The sequence below is a fragment of the Phaenicophaeus curvirostris genome, chromosome 17 (genome assembly GCF_032191515.1).
Source record: "Phaenicophaeus curvirostris isolate KB17595 chromosome 17, BPBGC_Pcur_1.0, whole genome shotgun sequence".
NCBI lineage: Eukaryota > Metazoa > Chordata > Aves > Cuculiformes > Cuculidae > Phaenicophaeus > Phaenicophaeus curvirostris.
Genome location: NC_091408.1, coordinates 13,307,773 through 13,329,318, shown reverse-complemented (window position 1 = coordinate 13,329,318; position 21,546 = coordinate 13,307,773). Strand labels below are relative to the sequence as shown.

Below are 21,546 nucleotides of genomic sequence, written 5' to 3'. Positions count from 1 at the left end.
GACACCAATGTTTAAGCCGTGTTGCCCATTGAAAACTGCAGACAGTTGATGTTAAGAGGGGCAGAATGTAAAGAGTCTTAAATCAGTTATTGAAAGTGTGATAACTTCCCTGCTCCCTCATAGCTGTTTCTAGAATGGGAGTAATTATTCCTCAACTTTTACAAGAAACAAATTAATTATTTCTCTTTTAGTGGGCTGTAGGTCAAAACAACTTTCAGGGTTATTCTTGCACGTAATGTGAAAAATTAAGCCTTTCGTTTTTGTAGAAAGATGACATTCTTATCAGTATTAAGGCTTCATTACTCCATTTAGACTAGACATAGGGAGGAATTTCTTCACCATGAGAGTGGTGAGGCCCTGGCCCGGGTTGCCCAGGGAAGCTGTGGCTGCCCCATCCCTGGAGGTGTTCAGGGCCAGGTTGGATGGGGCTTGAGCCTCTGATCCAGTGGGAGGTGTCCCTGCCCATGGCAGGGGGGTGGAACTGGATGGGCTTTAAGGTCCCTTCCAACCCAAACTGTTCTATGATTCTGTGATTACTCTATATACCTTTATGCTCACCCTGTGAGAAGAGCTTTTGGCTTCACTTTCTGAGTCACCGAGCACAGCTCCAGCTGTATTCACTAGGAATTAGGGGTGGCTCTGGCAAGTCAAGTCACTCTAGCAATTAGCAACTCCTATAATGAATGCTTCCATTTTAAAGGCTGCTCTAACAGTGTCACAAAGCTATAAATATCATTCCAGAGATGATGGAAGAGCTCAGGTCTGACGTTTTAACTCTTATCAGACTTGAAGAGTTTAACATGAAAAAATGAATAGTATGGGCCTTGAGACAGCTTCCATTTTCCAGTGGTAAGTTATTGATTATTCAGAATTATGCAGCCAGGTATTGAAATCCTTCTTCTGAAACAGTTGTCATCACCTAATATTCATGTGGCATACGATTTCCTTTGTGTATGAAACCATAGTGTTTAATTGGAATCATGGCTAGAGAGTTATATAAATTCTCTTAAAACCTCTAGAATTTAATAGAGGCTAATTCCCCTTTTGCAGTGGAGGTTGTTGAAGAAAAAAATCTTAGAAGAAATTCTATAGCAAGGACATGAATATTGCAAAATTTTAAAGGAATGTCTAAAAAGCTTGTAGAATGATTATCACTGGCTAATATTTTCTATATATTATGCCAGTGTCAGTATATTCAGTGGATAGGTCATTCTGATGCTCTGTATTCCTTAGTGGAATAAATGACTTTGTTCACAAAGCTTAACCTTCATGAGCTTCAGTTGCCCTTCTGGTATGTAGGAGTGATGATACTGAGCTGTAATAGTAGGAGTGTCGTATATTTGAAAAGTGCTGAACATCACTATTCTTTAATAATTATCCTGATATTTTTTTCCTTGAAATTGAGATTCCTTTAAGAAATACTGGAAAAATCTTTTTGCCCATAGAGTTGCTTTCATAAATATTTAAACATTTATGTAACCTTTGAATATTTTAGCAACATTTACATTAGTGTAACAGAAATGGGTAAATGGGTTTACATACCAAAACACAAGATTTTGAACCTGATGAATGCAAGCAGGACATCTACCATTATCATATCTCCTCATTTCTGTCCAGTCTTAAAGTTCTGAGATGTTTTAAGCCTCAGGGTTTTTAATTAAGGGCAAACTACACAGACGTCTACCTAGAAAATGGTCTGATGCCTCACAAATTTGTAGTGTTTATAAACTTGACAGGATTGCCATATTAAAAGCTTCTCTTTTTGTCCTTCAGAACTGTCCTTCAGAGACCCTCTGGTATGGGCTAATGTCTCCAAAGGTGAAAAACCACTAGGAGAATAAGCAAGCTTAGACTAGACTCATAGATTTGGTACCATTCATTTATTTTTAGTCATTCTTTCTACTCCTGTGTGCAACAGATATGAAACAGAACAGACAGTCTTTGAGTTCACCATCCTCTGAAAGACAGTCTTAGCTTATATTTGACATGAAATGTGTCTTTTATAAACTATCTGCCTCTACCAGTAATTGAACAAAGATTTTGCAGCAATCTGTAGTGCAATTTAATACAGCAAAACAAGGATATTCTTACGGAAGTGTCACCAGCCCCTTTATGGCTCTAGAGTCCAAGGCAGAACATTGTCACAGCCTTCACGGTGACTTCAAGCAGTACATGGTATCTTCTTGCAGTTCTGCAATACAGAGCTCGTTGTGGGCTCCTGACCTTCATCTGCAAGGAGTAAGTAGAGGCAGATGCAGGGGTTTGTCATTTGACTAATCACAGTACTAAGAATCTTCTTAATATTCACTGCAGCTAATGTGTTCATTAGCAGATGCAAAGGTACCTTCACTCCCTAGATGACAGTCACTTTGTGCCAGAGGTGATGATTCAGGAGTGACTCTCTCTTGATTTTCAGGTAGCAGTTTTCTCTGTTGGCTCAACGAAGTGTCCCTTGTTGTAGAGAGAATCCATCCAAGCCATTTGGAAAGGCAGTGGCCTTTGTTACAAAGGGGCACAAAAATGTAGTGCCAGAAAAAGGGAAGACAAAGAAGAAACTTCTAGAGAATTGTGTTTAGCCCTGCCTTTTGCTGTCTAGCTTCTTTACTTTAGTTTTAATCTGGAGAAGGACGTTAGAAAAGTAAGAAAAAAAAAGTGGGAAAGTAGCTGAATGCAGCTTAATAATGAAAGAAACTGCTGAAATAGCATCAGAAAGCTCTTTAAAATGCAAAATTTCTTGCTGATCTGCAACGCAGAATGGGAAAAAACAGTCACTTAAAGGTGGTGGCTAAGCAGACTTCGCCTTCATCATCTCTCACTTCTAATGCCAAAGATAAAAAACACTTTCAGAAGGAAAATGTTTTCATAGTGAAAACATAAATACTACAGGAGATGAGAGACAGATTGCTGTTCACAGAATCTCCAGCCTCTATTAGAAATCCCCTTAGACTTCTATGGGCAGGACTCACAGATGAAACCCAGTCACTGTCCTGTTCAGTGACCTTCCAGGAGCGTTTAAACCCTGGAGGGAAGCAGAGAGATACTTCTATCTATCAAAAATGCTTAAACAAATATACTTTTTTAATTAAAAAGAACTTGTGTTCTATCATGATCCAGTTTAATTGATTACTCTTTTAATCTCCCATGCATCAATGGAGGAAGCTCCATGATGCCATTCAACAGTGTTTTAGATTGTCCTTACTAGTCTTGTGTTTCTGTCTCCTTTAATCTCGTACATGAACAGATCAAAATAGTTTCGCCAAGTCTGCTTTGAATAACTCCAAAACCAAGTTGACTGATGTTATTTCCATCTGAGTTAATCTGAGCTAAGGGGATCTGTGGTTGCACTGCATATCCCCTACCCTTGTTTCTTGAGGAGCGTCTGCTTAGCAAATCAAACCTTACATGTGACTTGCTTATGGTGTCTTAAGGGCAACCTACTTGCCCTTATTCTTCTTAGCCTGCTAAAGGTAGGCTTAGCTGAGATGTGTTGCTTACAGAAGCTGTAGACTGTGGAATAGCTTTAATTTAATGTTTCTTGAGGAGTATCCTTAATCCTGTACATACAGAGAGCACACACACACACCCACACACACACCCCCCCATGAATTAGTCACTGAGATGCTCTTCCCTTCTGCCTTTTATCCCCTGTATTGCTGTAGTTGGGAAGTCTGTTGCCTTTCATTGTCAAAATCCCTCAGTGTTGCATCAAGAACGGGTACGCGAAAGCACGAGAGTTAAAATGCATACGATACAGTAATACAATATAAGCTTTGTTCCTCCTGGACTTTCTGTGTGCTACCTCTTTATCAGAAACAGAGGAACAGAAGAAAGAACATGTGTAAGGACATTAGCAATGCTTGTACTTGGTGAAAAGAGTAATGTTTTTCTCAATGCAACTCATAAAGACCTGCTACTGTTGCTGATGCATGTCCAGTAATAAATATTATCCTGTAGCAATTTTAAAGGCTGTGTAGTAGCTACAGCAGCCACCTCCTTAGGATGCTGTATATATTTGTTTAGCCATTTGTTTGTTGCATACCCATGAAGGCATATAGCAGCTTTACAAATACAGATGGAGATTGGATCTCAGCCCAGAACCATTTAGGAGTTGCAGGTTTGCTGCTATTGTTACTGTGTTTTTTCTCTGACAGTTGCATTTGTTCTGTTACTGACAATGCTGGGCTTTAGATAACAGTAAAACATACATCTAGACCAGACGTGGTCAGTCTGAAGCCAAGTATGTCATCAGAAATCTTTTATCAGCATGGGTATGTGGTTTACTATGTGCATAAATAAGCAACTTGTACAACTAACTCAATAAGTTCATTCTTTTGTCTTTGGGATCAACCATAGAGAAATGAATAGGATGGAACCAGTTTCAGAATGACAATCACTGCTTCTCCGAGCAGAATTCAATTAGATCTTACTGTTGTGCAATAGGTAACATACTTATGTGATATATTGTTTAGATGTGAATTCTTTTTAACTTCAGCCATCTAAGAATTAATGGTCTAAGAATCTGGTCTAAGATACCCAAGATCTGGTCTGAGATAGAATCATAGAATCATAGAACAGTTTGGGTTGGAAGGGACCTTAAAGATCATCCAGTTCCACCCCCTGCCATGGGCAGGGACACCTCCCACTGGATCAGGCTGCCCAAGCCCCTCCAACCTGGCCTTGAACACCTCCAGGGATGGGGCAGCCACAGCTTCCCTGGGCAACCTGTGCTAGTGCCTCACCACTCTCATTGTGAAGAAATTTTTCCTAATGTCTAGTCTAAATCTGCCCATTTCCAGTTTATACCCATTCCCCCTCGTCCTATCACTACAAGCCTTCATGAGTTGTCCCTCTCCAGCTTTCTTGTAGGCTCCTTTTGAGTACTGGAAGGTCACTATAAGATCTCCGCGAAGCCTTCTCTTCTCCAGGCTGAACAAGCCAAACTCTCTCAGCCTGTTCTCTTATGGGAGGTGTTTCAGCCCTCAGACCATCCTTGTAGCCTCCTCTAGACCCATTCCAACAGTTCCATCTCCTTCTTATGTTGAGGATTCCAGAACTGGACACAGGACTGCAGGTGAGGTCTCAGAGGAGGGGAATAAAGGGGCAGAATCACTTCCCTCCCGCTGCTGGCCACGCTTCTTTTGATGCAGCCCAGGACACAATTGGCCTTCTGGGCTGCGAGCACACATTGCCGGCTCATGTCAAGCTTCTTATCGACCAGAACCCCCAAGTCCTTCTCTGCAGGGCAGCTCTCAATCACATCATCCCCCATCGTGTACTGAAATTGGGGATTGCCCTGACCCAGGTGTAGGACCTTGCACTTGGCCTTGTTGAACCTCATGAGATTCACACAGCCCCACATCTCCAGCCTGTCCAGGTCCCTCTGGATGACATCCCTTCCTTCTGGTGTGGCAACTGCTTGGTGTCATCTGCAAACTTGTTGAGAGTGCACTCAGTCTTGCTGTCTATATCATTGATGAAGATATTAAACATCACTGGTCCTAGTACAGACCCCTGAGGGATACCACTTGACACGGATCTCCATGTGGACTTTGAGCCATTGACCACCACTCTTTGAAGACAACCATCCAACCAGTTTCTTATCCACCATACCGTCCACCCATCAAATCCATGTCTCTACAATTTAGAGAGGAGGATGTTGTGGGGGGCCATGTCAAAGCCATTACGGAAGTCTAGATAGATCATATCCGTTGGTTTACCCATGTCAACTGCTGCAGTTACCCCATCATAAAAAGCCACTAAGTGTGTCAGACAGGGTTTGCCCCTGGTGAAGCCGTGCTGGCTGCCATTAATCACTTCCATGTCCTCCATGTGCTTTAGCAGAGCTTCTAGGAGGATCTGTTCCATGATCTTTGCAGGCACAGCGGTGAGCCTGACAAGTCAGTAGTTGTCAGGGTCATCTTTTCTGCCCTTTTTAAAAATTACCCTTCTTCCAGTCTTCTCTTGATTGCCTTGACTTTTCAAATATCATGGAGAGTTGCTGGCAACCACATCTGCCAGTTCCCTTAGCACTCTGGGATGCATCTCATCATGTCCCATAGACTTACATATGTTCAGGTGGTCACAAATCTGATCCTCCTCTACAATAGGAGGGGTCACCATCTTATTGTCCCATGACCCAGGAGGGGTGAGGAGAGCAGTTATCGGTGAAGACTGAGACAAAAAGGTTGTTAAGTATCTCAGCCTTCTCCTCCTCTGTTGATACGTGATCATCATTCCCAACCATGAGTAGGGATAAGTTCTCTTTGACCTTCCTCTTTTGATTGATGTACCTGTAGAAGGCCTTCTTGTTAGTCTTTACTTCCCTTGCCAAATCAGCTCAAGCTGCATCTTGGCCTTCCTGGCTTCCCCCCTACACATGCAGGCAGCGTGTCTGCCGCCGAACTGCATCGGTGAACTTCATCTCCATCTCTGGTGGAGAGATGTGAGCAGCTACAGGGAGGGGGATAGTCACACTGCCAGGCATTGAGTGGAGAGTCACCCACAGGCCATTCCTGATTCCATGCAGCTGAGGCAGCAGCAGGACAACATGCTTGTGTTAAACATCAGCAGCTCAAATACAGCAGCTGAATCCCCCCAGTATGTCCCAGAGGCCGTATGTGGCTCTAGGCAGGAATGACTCCACGATCAGAGGGTCAAGACTGTAACTCCTGACATGTAGCCCTTCCCCGCCTGTCCAGTTGGAGTTGTTTTCATGAGAAGCATTTTTGTTACCTTTCCTCTTCCAGGGTGAAGCTGATGCAATGGCACCGTAGAAAGAAAGAGTGGCCCTTTCTGTGTTGCGGTTCCAGTTAGTACCTGTAAAAATAGGGCATGCCATTTATAGTGATAAAATGAAGACATTTCTGCCACCTCCAGACTTCCAAACCTGTCTTAGACGGTCTGAGGGAGAAGCCTAAACAGACAGATGGGGCTGGTATTGTAGTATGCAGTACTGTTTTCAGTCAACAGAGCCCTGTTACAGGATAACCCTCTTAGGGAATGAGTCATAGAAATGTTTTTATTATGTTCTCTGAAGTTACCTTTTGCTATCTCACCATTGATTTTTTTAGTAGAATGTGAGCAGTGCTTAAACCTGACAGAAAATAGAAATGGGATGTGTATTCCAAACTAGGAAGGGTTTAGCTCCTGTATCTGTGGACACAGAGGACACCTGCCTGTTTGGTTAGCCTGAGGACAATAAGCTTCCAGCTGATAGTCTTTATTTGACTAAAATGGCATTGGGAATGGGAGTGGGGATAAAAGGGAGCAGATGATAATATAAATATATGTTCAGGTGGGGACACACATTGCCACCACAAACGATACTCGTTATGGGTGATGAAGTAGAATTCTGAAGGGAGGGGAGCCAGAGCAGGCGTTGAAGAGATCTGCTGGGTTTACTGTTAATTTCTGGAGACATACCAGCTCATTTAGAAATGTAACAGCTCCCATTGCTAGCCACTTAATGTATGATTAATGTGCCGCAAGATTTCCCTAGACATTTATGACACCTTTAGGAATAGATACGACAATGACTTTATCACATGGAGTCACTTCATACTATCTGCATCCCTCTTAATGATTTATATATTCAGGAGTGATTTTATCACTAGTACTCAGTAACGTAATAAATGAGAAAACTCAATGGTCTGTAAATTACAACATTGATTAAAGAAGTGATTACTGATATAACTCTTACATGACTATGATAATACTTGCTTATATTTCAGGACAGCATTTACATGTTAATGATAAATCTACTATAGTGTTTAGAAATACTTTACAGCTTTAATCAAAATGTAAACATTTATAAATAGATAATGTTTATTGTGGATGAAAATCCACTCCAGAGCCAGCTTTGTCTTGAAGAGCGAAAGCAGCGTCACTCACTGGCTGATGAATGTACTCACCAAGGTAGATTTGCTGCTTGCCTCCACTGGGACCTGTTTTGGCTTGTTGGGTTTCTCTTGACCAAGCTGTGAAGGAATCTTCTCATTATTCATTCCACAGCACTGGGATCGCCTAGTGGCTGACTGCATAACAAACTGAAAATCAACCACAAATTCATAAATAGTATCCTGTCTTTAGGCATCTCTAGCATAATTATGCCTCCTGAGCCAATGAAAGAACTTTGTGTTCAGCTGCTCCCATTGTAAAAGGCTGTCATTAACATGCATAAAGGAAAGGGAGCCTTTTTTGTTTTGGTTTGGTTTTGAGATGCCAGGGTTACACTTTGAGCTTGTTTTGTCACAGTGATTACCTTTTTTTCTTTCTCTCTCTCTCTCTCTCTTCCTCCCATCTCAGGTTTCTGACAGATGTGACTATGTTTTTGTCAATGGCAAAGAAATGAAAGGCAAGGTGAATGCACTTGTGAACTTCACGTATCAATATCTGAGCGCTGCTCTGCAAATCACAGTCTGGGTTCCACGCCTGCCTCTTCAGATCGACATTTCAGACACAGAACTGAGCCAAATAAAAGGTTGGCGAGTCCCTGTTGTTTCCAACAAGAGGTGGGTTTGAGTTGCTAAATTTCTTGGGTGTTTTTGTAAAATGAATGGAGTTGATTTTAACTCTTAGCAAGGACAGCTGCAGCACCTGCACCCAAAAGGCAACATCTTTCGCTGAGGAACAGCAGTACTGGAATCTGCACCTGGTGTGCCAGATATCTGCAGATATAATAAAGCTTTTAAAATTTGTGGGAGTTTAGCTTCTGTGCTTATGTTCGTTCTGTGCGGCAGCGTACAGTGTGTTGCTCTGGTAAGGACCACTTACAGTGGTGGTGGTGTTCAGACATGCTGACTTAGATGAAGAAGTGCTATGCCCCATTTGTGTGGTGCTTCATCATGCTAGGCAGCCATAAACCAGCCATGTTCCAACAAAACAGAAGGGAGGGCTGATGTTTGAGGGGTTGCTTTCCATTAGCACACTAATGCTAGTTTTCACTAATGTTCTTGAAAACATTTCTTTATGCTTTATTTTTTTATGAAAAAAGACCCACTAGAGACAGCGATGATGAGGATGAAGACGAGCGGAAAGGAAGAGGATGCACTCTGCAGTACCAGCACGCCATGGTGCGAGTCCTCACACAATTTGTAGCTGAGGATTCTAGCCCTTGGGGTCACCTGAACTACCTGCTGGGCTCAGACTGGCAGTTTGATATTACAGACCTGGTGATGGATTTTATGAAACTGGAGGATCCTCACATTGCCAGGCTGCAAGAAGGCAGGATTTTGATCGGACGGGAAGTAGGAATGACAACAATGCAGGTACTGTGCTCTAGACTGCCACATTCTGCCATTCCCATAGAGAACCTCGGCGGGAGGCAGGGAGGTGAGGGTATGATTCCAATACAAAGTTCTGCTATCTTGAAACACGGTCATTTCTCATTACACCCATGTGACCTTGTAGAGTATCACACATAATGTTAATGCGGTGGCAGTGATGCAAGCTAGATGAGGTCCAAGACATGCAGGATGGCCAGAAGGTGTAAGCCATAGAAACTTCAGAGGTGTTTAGGAGAGGCAGCACTTCTAGGGTTAGTGAGAAGTCAGAGTTCTTGCCCCACCCAGATGGATGCAGATTACCACCACTCAGTTGTTGGCCACCCTTCTGACCTTTTGATACGGGGATCTGAAGTTGTGCCAGGTTTTGACTTATTTAAACATTAGTTCAGGAGAAAAAAAAATGAAAACTACCAACCTCGTTAACAATCCTGAAAGGCACAAGGGGCCAACACCATATCCTAGTTCTGTCCCAGCTGAATCCTTACTAAAGCCAATGCACAAAGAGTGGACATAGCTAATGTAGGCTGTAGATAGGAAATGGAGAAGGTCAAGAAGACAGTATGTGCATGAGCCAGCTATCCTTAGTTCTTTAAATATAGCAGTATTGCCCTTAGTTTCATTAAAGATCTTACTTTAATTAATCTTACTACTTTGATGTTCCACCAGAAACAGGAAAAGTAGAGAAATGAGAATTTCCAAGCAAAGAAGTGAAGGACAAATCCTAGATGTTGCTAGCCTCCCTTTGAAATGGTTGGGTAGTAAATCGAATGAGCTGCTTGATACTGGGATGCAGAATAGAAAGGAAGAAAGTTTTAAATCAACTCTTCTAGTTAAATGATACAAATAGCCCAAGTAAGGTAGTACAGCTCTCAGTATTGGTTGCAATGTTCTCAGCCATAAACTCTCTATTGAATGTTTTTCTGACCCTGCTAATGAAATCAGACTGCCTTTTCAATATCTTCTGCCGTTTCATTTTTATGCAGAAAGCTCTGGAGACAAGAAGGGATGATGACCTTAAGAAAGATTATTTTAATCGATCAGCCTTTTCCTAAGCTGGTTATTTTGTGTTTCTCCAAAGGTTTTGTCTCCTTTGTCCGACTCCATCCTGGCAGAGAAGACAGTGACTGTGCTAGATGACAAAGTGACAATAACAGACCTTGGAGTCCAGCTGGTGGCTGGGCTTTCACTCTTTCTTCAGCCAAGCGCAGCAAGTAGTCGGGCTATTGTGGCTACAACCATTGCCCAAGAGCTGCTTCATACTCCTAAGCAGGTAGTGTACACTCCATATTTACTGTTGTTGCCTTTTGGAATGGGGCTGTGTTAAATCAACGTGAAGTACAGATGATAATTCATAACAAGTAGTAGAAGTTCGACTTTGAAGTAGCACCTGGCCACAGGAATTGCTGTCCTCTAGAGATACTCTGGAACTGTCTTCTCATTTCTTCCCTTCAAATATGGACTTAATCTGCAGTGAAAGTTCTGACTACACTCAAGTTTAGATTATTTACATTTTTAATATCCTTTCTTTAAATGATGCAACATCTGTTATTTTTGTGACACAGTCAGTGTGTGGACAGTGATCCTTATTTGCTAAATGAGCATGCCCTTGTTTTCCATGCCAGAGAGCACAGAGCTCCGTGTGTCACAACAATTTAATATTTTGAAGAGCTATAAAATAGAGGCAGAAGATAGCCAAATACATTTCTTTTCCCTCCTGGAGTCATGGCAGAGTGCCAGGCTCCTCTCTCCTTTCATATTTTAGTTGGGTTTTAGGGGGGTTTGTCATTAAGTTCATTAGGGTATCACTGCACTGATCCTACTTAATTTAAGCCAGCAAATTTCTGTCTCTGTAAATGGAGTCTTTCAAGCAGCATGTTTCAGGTCACACTCTGCATGGAAAAGAAAACTGGAGAATACCACCAGATCAAGCCAAATAGTTGCTCTGGAACAGATTAAAACCAAGGGTCAGTAGCAGTGGAATAAGCTGTGTGTTCATAGCTCTTTGAGTCGGTTGATTTGAAGAGTGGGACTGGGGACCGTTGAATTATCTCTGTCCACAATGCTCTTCTCGCAGAATCTGTATTTCATCTCACATAGATAGAGAGAGATCTCAAGTCAAGTTTTATGGCCCATTTTCATGATTATTGCTATCTAATTTTCTGGAACATAAAAATAATTTAGATTGTTTTATAACTTAGTGACAGGAAAACATCCAAACTAGAAGGACATGTTGCCCATCTGTTCCATTTACTGCATCCTGTAAACATAAGAATATTATGTAATTAACCTGTTTATATCCTTCTCCGGGGCTTAGAAACCATCTCTGAAACACTGTCTTCAGACAAAAACTGTAAAAGCAAAAGCTAAAGCATCCCTAACCCAATTCTGTTAGGTCGTAGGGAGCACCATTTGTCCTGCAGCACCACTGGAAGAATGATGGCTTTGATTGCAGATAAGAGAGCTTTTGAGACTGCAGAGGTTGTGCAGTTATATTGTCAGCTTCTCAGGTTCATAGATAATCTGTCCTGAGTATGCAAAGATATTTATCAACATCAGGTTATGGCAGATTATGGCAGTCATTTCAGTAGTGCACAACATGGCATCTCATGTTGTATTATAGCATGGTGAGATGATATGACACAGCATTCATATATATCACTACAGTTAGCAAGTTGTGAAATAATACAAAAAATAAAAATACATAAATGTGGTTTGTTTTGAAATTACTTTTCCCAGCATTGTAGTTATGGAATGATTTTAGTGAAATATTTTATTAAAGCTGATGTTCTTTTGCAAGGTAATTTCAGTTCTGTCAATGGTACATTTCTGATACAGAAGTAACTGGGCATATCGGGCTCCCAGTCTGAGCGATGCCTTCTGCTTCAGGGACTACTGGGCGGTGTGGTTTGCTGCTGTCCCTGCTGTCCCCTTCGTGGGCCTGCAGATAGCACTGCTGCATCATGCTCGCTGAAGATAAAGACTGAAAAACAAGAAGCAAGAGAAAATCAAACACCTTTTTCTCAGTAAAAGATGTGTAAAATCTGTTCTTTCTTCTCATGACTCCATCTGGGAAAAATACAAGACTTAGACTTTGTTAGACGGCAGTGGAAAACCTGGTGGTTTCTACACAAGGATCTGGAACGCCCAGGAAAAGCTGGTTGCTTAGTAGCAATCCCAATATAGTCATTTTTCCCACCGCTTCTATGCGTGGTATCTTCTGTCCAAGTTTCATGCAAACATAGGGCAGTATGTTCTCATGGAATCCCACTCAAGCCTCTGCTTCCCCTTCCAGCTCTCCCACTCTGCAGCCTGTGCACCCTCACTACCTCTGCTTGTCTTCCTACCACCTCCTCTTCACCAGGAGAAAGACAAGCACGCTGCTTGCTTCCCAACAGAAGCCTTTACTGGGAGCATCGCCCCTCACGTATTTGTGAGGATCAATTCCTGCTCAAGCACTGTGAGTGTTTGCAATCCTGATCCTGGTCCCGCCAGGTCCTGTGGAACCTGAGCACAGCCCCTAGTTACTGGGGCGCTTTTGCAGAGCCTTCATCCCAGAGGCCTGAGCCAATTCCCCGTGCAATTCACTTCCTACCTCATTGCAAGCCACTCATTTGTCCTCGGACCTAAATTTTACTCAGCCTATAGACAGGGCTTGCCCGAGGAAGTGTTGAAAAGAGACTTTAGGGACTTCACATTTAATAAGAGAAATAGATTTTACATGAGGCTCTGGAGCGAGTCCAGAGAAGAGCAACGAAGCTGGTGAGGGGGCTGGAGAACAGGCCTTATGAGGAACGGCTGAGAGAGCTGGGGGTGTTTAGCCTGGAGAAGAGGAGGCTGAGGGGAGACCTCATTGCTCTCTCCAACTCCCTGAAAGGAGGTTGTGGAGAGGAGGGAGCTGGGCTCTTCTCCCCAGTGACAGGGGACAGGATGAGAGGGAATGGCCTCAAGCTCCACCAGGGGAGGTTCAGGCTGGACATCAGGAAAAAATTTTTCACAGAAAGGGTGACCGTGTACTTGAACTTTGCAAGGTCTTCATTATTTGTGTCTTTTCCTCTCAAACAAATTTATGAAAAGGTCTAAGTAACTCATGTAAACCTTACCGATGCAACTGAAAATCAAAATAACCGTTAAGATAGCTGAAAGCTTTATTTTTTATTTTTATTTTTTCTCAGGAATTATTTGATATGTCTCAGCATTGTTATATGGAAAAAACAGTCCATGTGTTCCTAGTCAAATGTTTTCCTTGTCTCCACTTTAGCACCTTAAGTAACCAAGTTGCAACATAGATAAGCAAATGTCCTCGGGTAATTGGTGCTCTGGTAAGCCCGATATTGTCCCTGGCAGATTAATCAGTACATCTGTATAGTGCAATGGAGAGCATTATACAGATTGTGCTATTAGTACATCCTTCAAGAATACAGGAATTAATTTAGTATTTTTACAGTGACTTTCTTTCAATGAATATAATGACTAGATTATTTCCTTGATTATAATGACCATGTCTGTATAAGTAGCATAAAGCATCCAAAACACAAGTCCTGAAGAGCTGGTAGTTTCTCCAAATACTTAGCAATCTAGAGAGGTTAAGCTATTTTTTTTTTGTCATGGATGCCTTAAGTTATTTAGCTTTATCTGCAGTTGGGCAGCGCATTACCTGAGGTGACAAGGTGACCTTGAGGGATGCTGAGCCCATAATTCCTTTCTTTTAAATCAATGGTGAGCTCATTGGCACTGAAAAATGGACCAGTGATTTAGGGGCCTAAAAATAAATGCAGGTTGACCAACTTTTAAGTATCAAATTTGAAATATCTTCTGGAAGTTTGGGAACTGTAGCTGTGAGCAGTCTTATTTTTAACAGCCGCCTGCTCAGCACCTGCTCAGGTAGGAGTGCTGTTCCATTTGGCTTGCTGGCCATTGTTAAAATCAACAGTGCCATCTTAAAGACCTCTCCAAAATGTAAATAAAAGAAAACCTATAGTGTTTTAAGTGTTTTCTGATCTGAGTGAGCTTCAATGACTCTTACATTTTAGCTGGCTCTGCAGGGAAACTCACAGTCATATCACAGCTTTTTCGTTGCCGTAGGGTATTGCATGTGGTCTAATGAACTGAAATGGGAGAGTGGGTAGAGGAAAAGGAAATAAAAAGAGAACCTTCAATAAATAGCTGTGTGTATTAATATAACTCTCAATGCTACTGGGAAATTGCAGACATTTTCTTCAGGGAGAAAAAAAAAAGAGCTATGTTAGCTCTTTCTAAAGGCCGAGTTCTTCTCTTTCTTATGTGTAGATCCTGTTGACATCAGTGACAAGAGCCAACGCTTTGAGACCATCTCTAAATGGTCTCACACTGATAGAAGGTGAGGGTGCTCAGCACCACCTGAGTCAGGTCAACAAGCTGAAGTCACTTGCATGTTCCTGCCTTATGGGTTGACATACAGAATCACAGAATGGTTGGGGTTGGAAGGGACCTCTGGAGATCATCCAGTCCAACCCCTCTGCTAAAGCGGGTTCACCCAGAGCTGGTTGCACAGGGATGCTTCCTGGCGGGTTTTGGATACCTCCAGAGAAGGAAACTCCATAACCTCTCTGGGCAACCTGTTCCGGTGCTCTGCCTTCAATTCTGTCCTGGTTTAGTTTATGTCCTTCATGCAAACTAGTTCTGGGAATTCACTGACATCTCACAGTTAAGTAACAAATATTAGGAGTATTTTTATGGTGTGGATTCATTACCCCATTCTGGCAGTATAAATTACACTTAAATTGTATTTATATCTTCTTTAAACTGACATAGCAATGTAATGCCTCACAAGGGTGACAAAGGAACTAAGCAGCATGGGAACAGGAGAAAGGATTTATTGTTAGGTGAGATTCTAAATTCTTCCCTTGCAAATACAAGCAAATTCCCACTGGAAAGCAATGTCATATTAGCAGACTGGACAAAAAGGAGAGAAAGAAATACACGGTAGGCGAAAGCGTGGTTTGAATTAAGATCTGAGTCTTGGCTGTCTTTCATTTCCACATCATAACGATCAAGCCCAGTTTTTGCTACACAAGCCACAGGCTTAAAAATAAATGCAATTGTAATACTTTGATATTTCATGTGATAAAATTGCTAGGAAAATGCATTTCAGCATTCAAGTCCCCAGACAGAACAATCAGAGCTGGTCTAATAGAAGCTGCTGAGAACAGTATTCCCTTGCCTTTATTTGAGGAAGGGATGTATTTGTTTTCTGCAGAGCCATCCAGCAATCCATTTCTTTCCTTTAGTGTCCTGCCTCACTCCAGGACTATTGCAGCTGACCTCAGTAACTGTGGACTTATTCACAAATACTTTTATTTGTGCTTTAGTGAATGAAGACCATTAAAAGGGCTCTTTATTCTCAGTATGGAATAAAATCAAATATACTGATCAGTCCGCACATCGGTGTTTCTAAGCAGCAGAATTCTCTAAAACGCAACTGGTCCTGTACATGGTACTCCCCTATTTTTCTGCTTGAAGAATATAAGATAGTTTGCCCTCATATCAAGCTGACCCCATCTTTTTTGAGGAGGTAGTGAAGGATACTTGGTAATCACTGACTGTGATGCTACAGATGGGCTCAGTGGAACATCCTAACATAAGCAGACTTTCAAATGATGTGTGATGCTTTAAAGGGCAAAATAATCATCACTTTGGCTCCCAGGCAATGCGTGTGAGTCCCAGCACAGTGGGACTCATTAGATCTCTGTATGATGGGCTTTCTACAGAGCTTCCAGACCAGCTCTGCTGCCTGCATTCAGTTTGTCTTTTGGAGTGTGAGCCTTCTTGTTTTATCTAGGTGGAACAGACATAGCCAGCAAACGATATTGTTTGAGGTAACTCATAGAGCAGGATTTGAAGCATTACAGGTTAGGCAATACAGAGCTCCTTGGGGACTATTGGTGCCATGTTTCTTCTATACCCTGATAATTTCCTCTTTGTTTTACCCACCTAAACATAACAACTGGATTGCAAGGGAGATAAAACTACTAACAAAAAGCAAACTGCAGGTTTATCGAAGAAGGTTTATCAAGTGGCGTTGTTGAACTGATAAGCAGCAATGTAGTTCAACACCCGAAAAGGTGGTGAAACTGCAGCAGATAAAGAACTGGCCAACTTGCTGGTGGTATGTAGTTGTACCTGAAGTGGAGGAAGAGAACAGCAAAGGCACAAGGGAAAATGTAGACAAAATGTGCCTTCAGAAATGTGCTTAGGAAATGCGTGATATTTGAGAGTCAACAGTGGTTTTGGGAAGCAGTTTCTTCATCTCCCCTGGATTGGATTTTGCTACCATTAACATGATCAAATGTACATTATCTGACTCACTTCACATCATCCTAGTCACTGTATATATCATCCTGTTCTCTAAGAGACACTGGCATTAATGTGTAGTTGTGTTTCATTTGTTCTGAGAATGCAACTGAGTTTGTGTGTGTGTGTGTGTTTGTGTGCATGCACATGTGGAAGAGAGGAATAGTGGAGGAAAGAAAGACTGGAGAGCCAGATAATCCCTCAAATGATTTGTTTATGCTTCATAATTAATGAGCACAAGCATTTGTCACCTCAGTGTTGAGGGCATCAAACTAGGGCAGCAACTTTGCAGGTAAGAAGCCTCCAATCCATTTTCATCTGCTGATATTAATTGGAGGACCTTGTCAGAGATTCGGACGGGATTTATTGATGCGGTACATAGGATTTGCAGAAACAGCTCTTTGAAGGACATGGTACTAAATCATTTCTTTGTTTCTTTCTTTTTAGCTTTTCAGAATTTGTAATCATTTGGGAAATTCACTTTCTTCCCCTGCCTTCATCTTTCCTTTAACAATGTGAATGAGAGGAGATGATCTCTTGCCAGACAGAATATTTGGGCTGATATGATATACTTTGGCAGGATTTGAGATTCTGTCCCTCTTTCTCTCATTTGTTTTATTTCTCTTTTAATTAATACTGTCTATAGCATAAGCATGACAATATTGTATTGTGGAAAAATTGATTCTTCTTATGAAACAAAGGTCTCTTGGAAATAAAAAATACAAAAATATCCAATGCTGGCTAAGCTATTGCACACCTGTGTTATCCAAAGTAAATCAGATGTGTGCCTGCAAATTTCAGCTTACTGCCATTTCATTTTTCTGCTTCATAAAACCAGGAATGTAGAATAGCGGAGAAACAGTGTAAAGAATAAAAGTTGTTTTAAAATTGCTTACCACTTTGTCAAATTCTAGCCTTTTGGGCTGAATTTTTCCATGCTCGTCACCTCTTAAAGGCACTGAGAGGTGCCTGAAGGATGTTAAAGCAGGAAGGATTAAAACTAAGAAAACCAGAGTTGTCGAGGTCTTGAAGAATTCAGGAAAGAAGTATATATGGCTCCTTATGCGTGTTTCTCTCCCATGTCAGGATGGAGACCACAGATCCCTCAGAGGTGCTCTTCTAACCATCAATAAAACCAATTGGCGTAGGGAGGGCCATGATCAGATCTGGGGCTCTGCAGTGCTCGATATGCTGTGTTTGTCTGTCAGGGACTGCATTAAAGGTTTAGTCGTGTAAACTCTACTTCTGTAGAGTTGTGGAACTATGTAAGTCCTGCGAAGGGCTGGGAGGAAGCATAGGCCTTAGCCTTAAGTATGCAAATTCTGCACTTAATTTCTCATTCTGCTCCCTGAAAGTCAGTACCACTGGCAGACCGTGCCAAGCCTGTTGTGATACGTGCTTGAAATTATGCTGGTGGCTTTGCCTTCCATAGGCTGATGTAAGTGTATCTTGCAGACCTCCCCAGTGAAATGCAAGTCTGTCCTCTTGTTTTAGGGACAAGGAAGGCAACAGTGTTGAATTGCTGGAGGATATGCATCTCTTTCTCTCTGCACGTATCCATTATAATGAAATGATACTTTACTTTCCCACATCTAGGTTTGCTCTACTAAAGAGTTCTATGATGTAAATTTAGGCTGTGCCCTGCAGCTTTATGTTTCTGTCTGTTCAGCCATTTCAGGATTGCTTCTCTAATGAAAGATCAGCTGTTTTAATTTCCTTATGCAATTCACCCTTCCCAGCATCTGAGCTACGTTGGCTCCATTTCAGCTGTTTGAAGTGCATTTGAATCACCAAGAACTTTGCCTTCTTCCCTGTTGTGCTTATTTTTCTTCTTCCAGTCCCTCAAGAACTTGCTGATAGCACTTTGGAAATCAAATATTCAGTGTAGTCCAACCTTCTGCACAGCTAAGTGCCCCTTGCTGTTTTCATTGAAAAGCTTTAAATTTGACTAGAAGGTTAGCAATTCCCTTTGTTTATAACCATAGCATAACAAATCGTTGCCAATTGAAAACCATATTAGGTTGTAAATTTGTATTATGACTGGACGTTAACAGAGTGGCAATGTTTTTTCCCGATGGTAATTTTCAGTCCAGTTGTTCTCATGTACCCAAGTGTAAAGTTATTAGGGCCATCTGCGGTTTAAGTCTGGGAAGAAAAGAACTTCAGTTTTGTGTGAAGTTGCACGCCGGCAATCTGCCCGCGCGTCTGCTGGCTAAACAGGCAAGACATAGAGCAAATGAAAAAATAAAGAAATCTCCTGCAAAGAAAGCTACTGAGACGTGGAGAAGTAAATATCTATATCATCTGGAAGGGATTTTGAATGACAAAGAGCTGACCTCTAGCTTTGTGTTTGCATCTAATGATGACTTCTAACAGTGCTACCTGCAGAGAACAAAGATAGTCCAATTAAATCCAGGCCATTTGTGTTTTTATTGTAGAGATCATACCAGAATCCCCATTCTGACACAGAAATGCAGTGGACTTTTTAATTATCTCAGGAATAAAGAATGTTTTACTTAAAGCAAATCTTTCTCCAGCAAAATGGCAATTGTTCCGTGAGTCTTTTTTATTCAGGTGAATCTTCTGCTCCAACCATTTACAAGATACTGTGGTGGCTCCTTATTCCTGCTAAGATATTTATGCCTTGTTTAATTTGACAGCTCCCTGTGACACCTGTGCATGGGGAACATGGGGAAAATAAGTATTCTGTCAAGTGCCTCTAGTAATTTTTCTGGTTTGTCTTTTTCAGGTTTTGTATGACAGGAATGACTTCCTTTATAAATCATGTAAATTGTAGCCTGTTAATGGGCACTTTGATATTACAGACATCTCACATCAGTTATTATATATGTTCTTTTGCAAAACACTTACAGGAAGGGCAACAGTGGAACCTTTAATGAAAAATGTGACCAATTTTCTGCCCCATCAGCTGAAGCTTGGTTCGCTTTAAATGCGGTGCAGAGCCATTGTCTTCCCTTTCCTCCAGCTGCCATTCAGAGCTGGGAGATTGATGAGCAGCAATGGTTGAGCGGTTTTATTTAAGACCCTGTCTTTAACCATATCCCTCTCCTTTCAGGAAGCTGTGGTAAGCACCTGGATTCAGTTCAGTGACAGCTCTGTTACTCCGCTGGACATTTATGACGCTAAGGACTTCTCCCTCGCTGCTGTATCGTTAGACGAAGCCGTGGTCTCGATCCAGCAGAACGCAGCCGTAAAATGGCCAGTTGTGGCAGCGGAAGGTGAAGGTCACGGCACGTTAATCAAGGTGGACATGATGATTTCTGAAGTCTGCCAAAAGTCCAAGAGGAAAAGTGTCCTGGCTGTGGGGAATGGCAGTGTCAAAGTCAAGTTTGGCCAGAATGATGCAGACTCTGATACGGGTGGAGATTATGATGCGGATGAGATTGAAAACCACGCTAGCGACCGGAGGCACAAGGTGTCAGATCAGGAACGGTATGGCCAGGATGGACGATATTATGGTAGCTCATCAGCAGAGCGAGAGGAGGGAGCCATGAGGAAAGTCGGCACCACAGCAAAATCTGTAATAAAAAATAAAGTAATTAAAAACAATAGGCTGGATGGTGGCAAACTCTCAGATGATAGCCAGCTGCAGAACATTCCTATAGACTTTACCAACTTCCCTGCTCAAGTAGACCTCCCAAAAGGCAATACAGGCATGGAGGAAAATGACCTGGTGCAGACACCCAGGGGCCTTAGCGATCTGGAGATCGGGATGTATGCTCTGCTAGGGGTCTTCTGCCTGGCAATTCTAGTCTTCCTAATAAACTGTGCAACATTTGCACTGAAGTACCGTCACAAGCAGGTTCTGGTGGAAGGACAGGCCACCATGACCCATTCCCATGACTGGGTCTGGCTGGGAAATGAAGCAGAACTGCTAGAGAACACAACAGATTCATCACCTCAGCAGGATGAGCATACAACCATCATCGACCGAGGCTCGGGTTGCGAAGAGAGCAACCAGCTTCTCAATGGGAGTGCTCAGAAGAACATTCAGAGCCAGGTTCACAGGTGTGCTGACTCAGGGGGCAAGCTTGGAAAGGAACAGAAATCTGACCCTTTACATTCGCCAACATCTAAACGGAAGCGGGTAAAATTCACAACGTTCACTACCATCCCACCTGACGATGGTTGTCCTACTGTCAACTCAATCCTAAGTAGCAATGACGATGACATTAAGTGGGTGTGCCAGGATATGGACCTGGGGGACTCCAAAGAGATACGAAACTACATGGAGAAGTTCAAAGACAAAGTGTAGCTCCTTGCTGGTTTTTTGGGTTTAACCACACCTTGATGCCTTCAGTTCTACAGTATATATTGGGACAGAAGAGGGGGAGGGGAAGGAATGATGAGGCAGTTTTTATAATCAGGGAAAGAAATTTGCCAAACGGTCCATGGTTTGTTTTTTGGTTTTCACTTGTTTTGTTTTTCAGCAGTTATTCTGCTACTCATGGATTTAGGGAGTGGATTATAAATAGCAGAAAGCAACAAGGAAATGGTATGATCACTATGATGAACTAGGCAGGAGGAGGTTGTGAAAGTGTATTTTATGGGTCATACAAGTAATAATGATAGTAATGTCTCAAAGTACCAAAAATACTTGTAAAAAGAAAAGAGTGTGTGTAAGAGCACTAAAAGAATAAGCAAGACAAACAATAACTTGTCTGTATTTCGGATAAAACATCACATTTATGGACATATGACCCACAAGGAGACTTTTTAGATTGTTACTGAAGCTGTTTGTTTTTATTCCTTCATTTGAAGTGAAGATGTGTCTTTGGCATTACATATGAAGGAGGAAGAAATTACCTGGTATTTTTATTTTTACTGTTTTGTTTGTCTTGTAAGTTGAAACAGAATAATTATCCCTCTTGTGTTTTTCTTTTAAGTCTCTTAAAACCAGGAACATTTTCAA

The 21,546-nt window shown here is 41.9% G+C and overlaps 1 protein-coding gene across 1 annotated transcript in view; it reads left to right on the top strand.

The window, feature by feature from the left end:
- Window positions 1-21,245, top strand: part of TMEM132C (transmembrane protein 132C) — a 222,145-nt gene extending 200,900 nt beyond the window's left edge. The window contains exons 6-9 of the mRNA XM_069871350.1: window positions 8,305-8,510; window positions 8,993-9,266; window positions 10,363-10,554; window positions 19,690-21,245. Coding sequence (XP_069727451.1) covers window positions 8,305-8,510; window positions 8,993-9,266; window positions 10,363-10,554; window positions 19,690-20,889 — 1,872 coding nt within the window. The 3' untranslated portion in view covers window positions 20,890-21,245. The remainder of the gene's footprint in view (window positions 1-8,304; window positions 8,511-8,992; window positions 9,267-10,362; window positions 10,555-19,689) is intronic.
- Window positions 21,246-21,546: the final 301 nt, after the last annotated feature.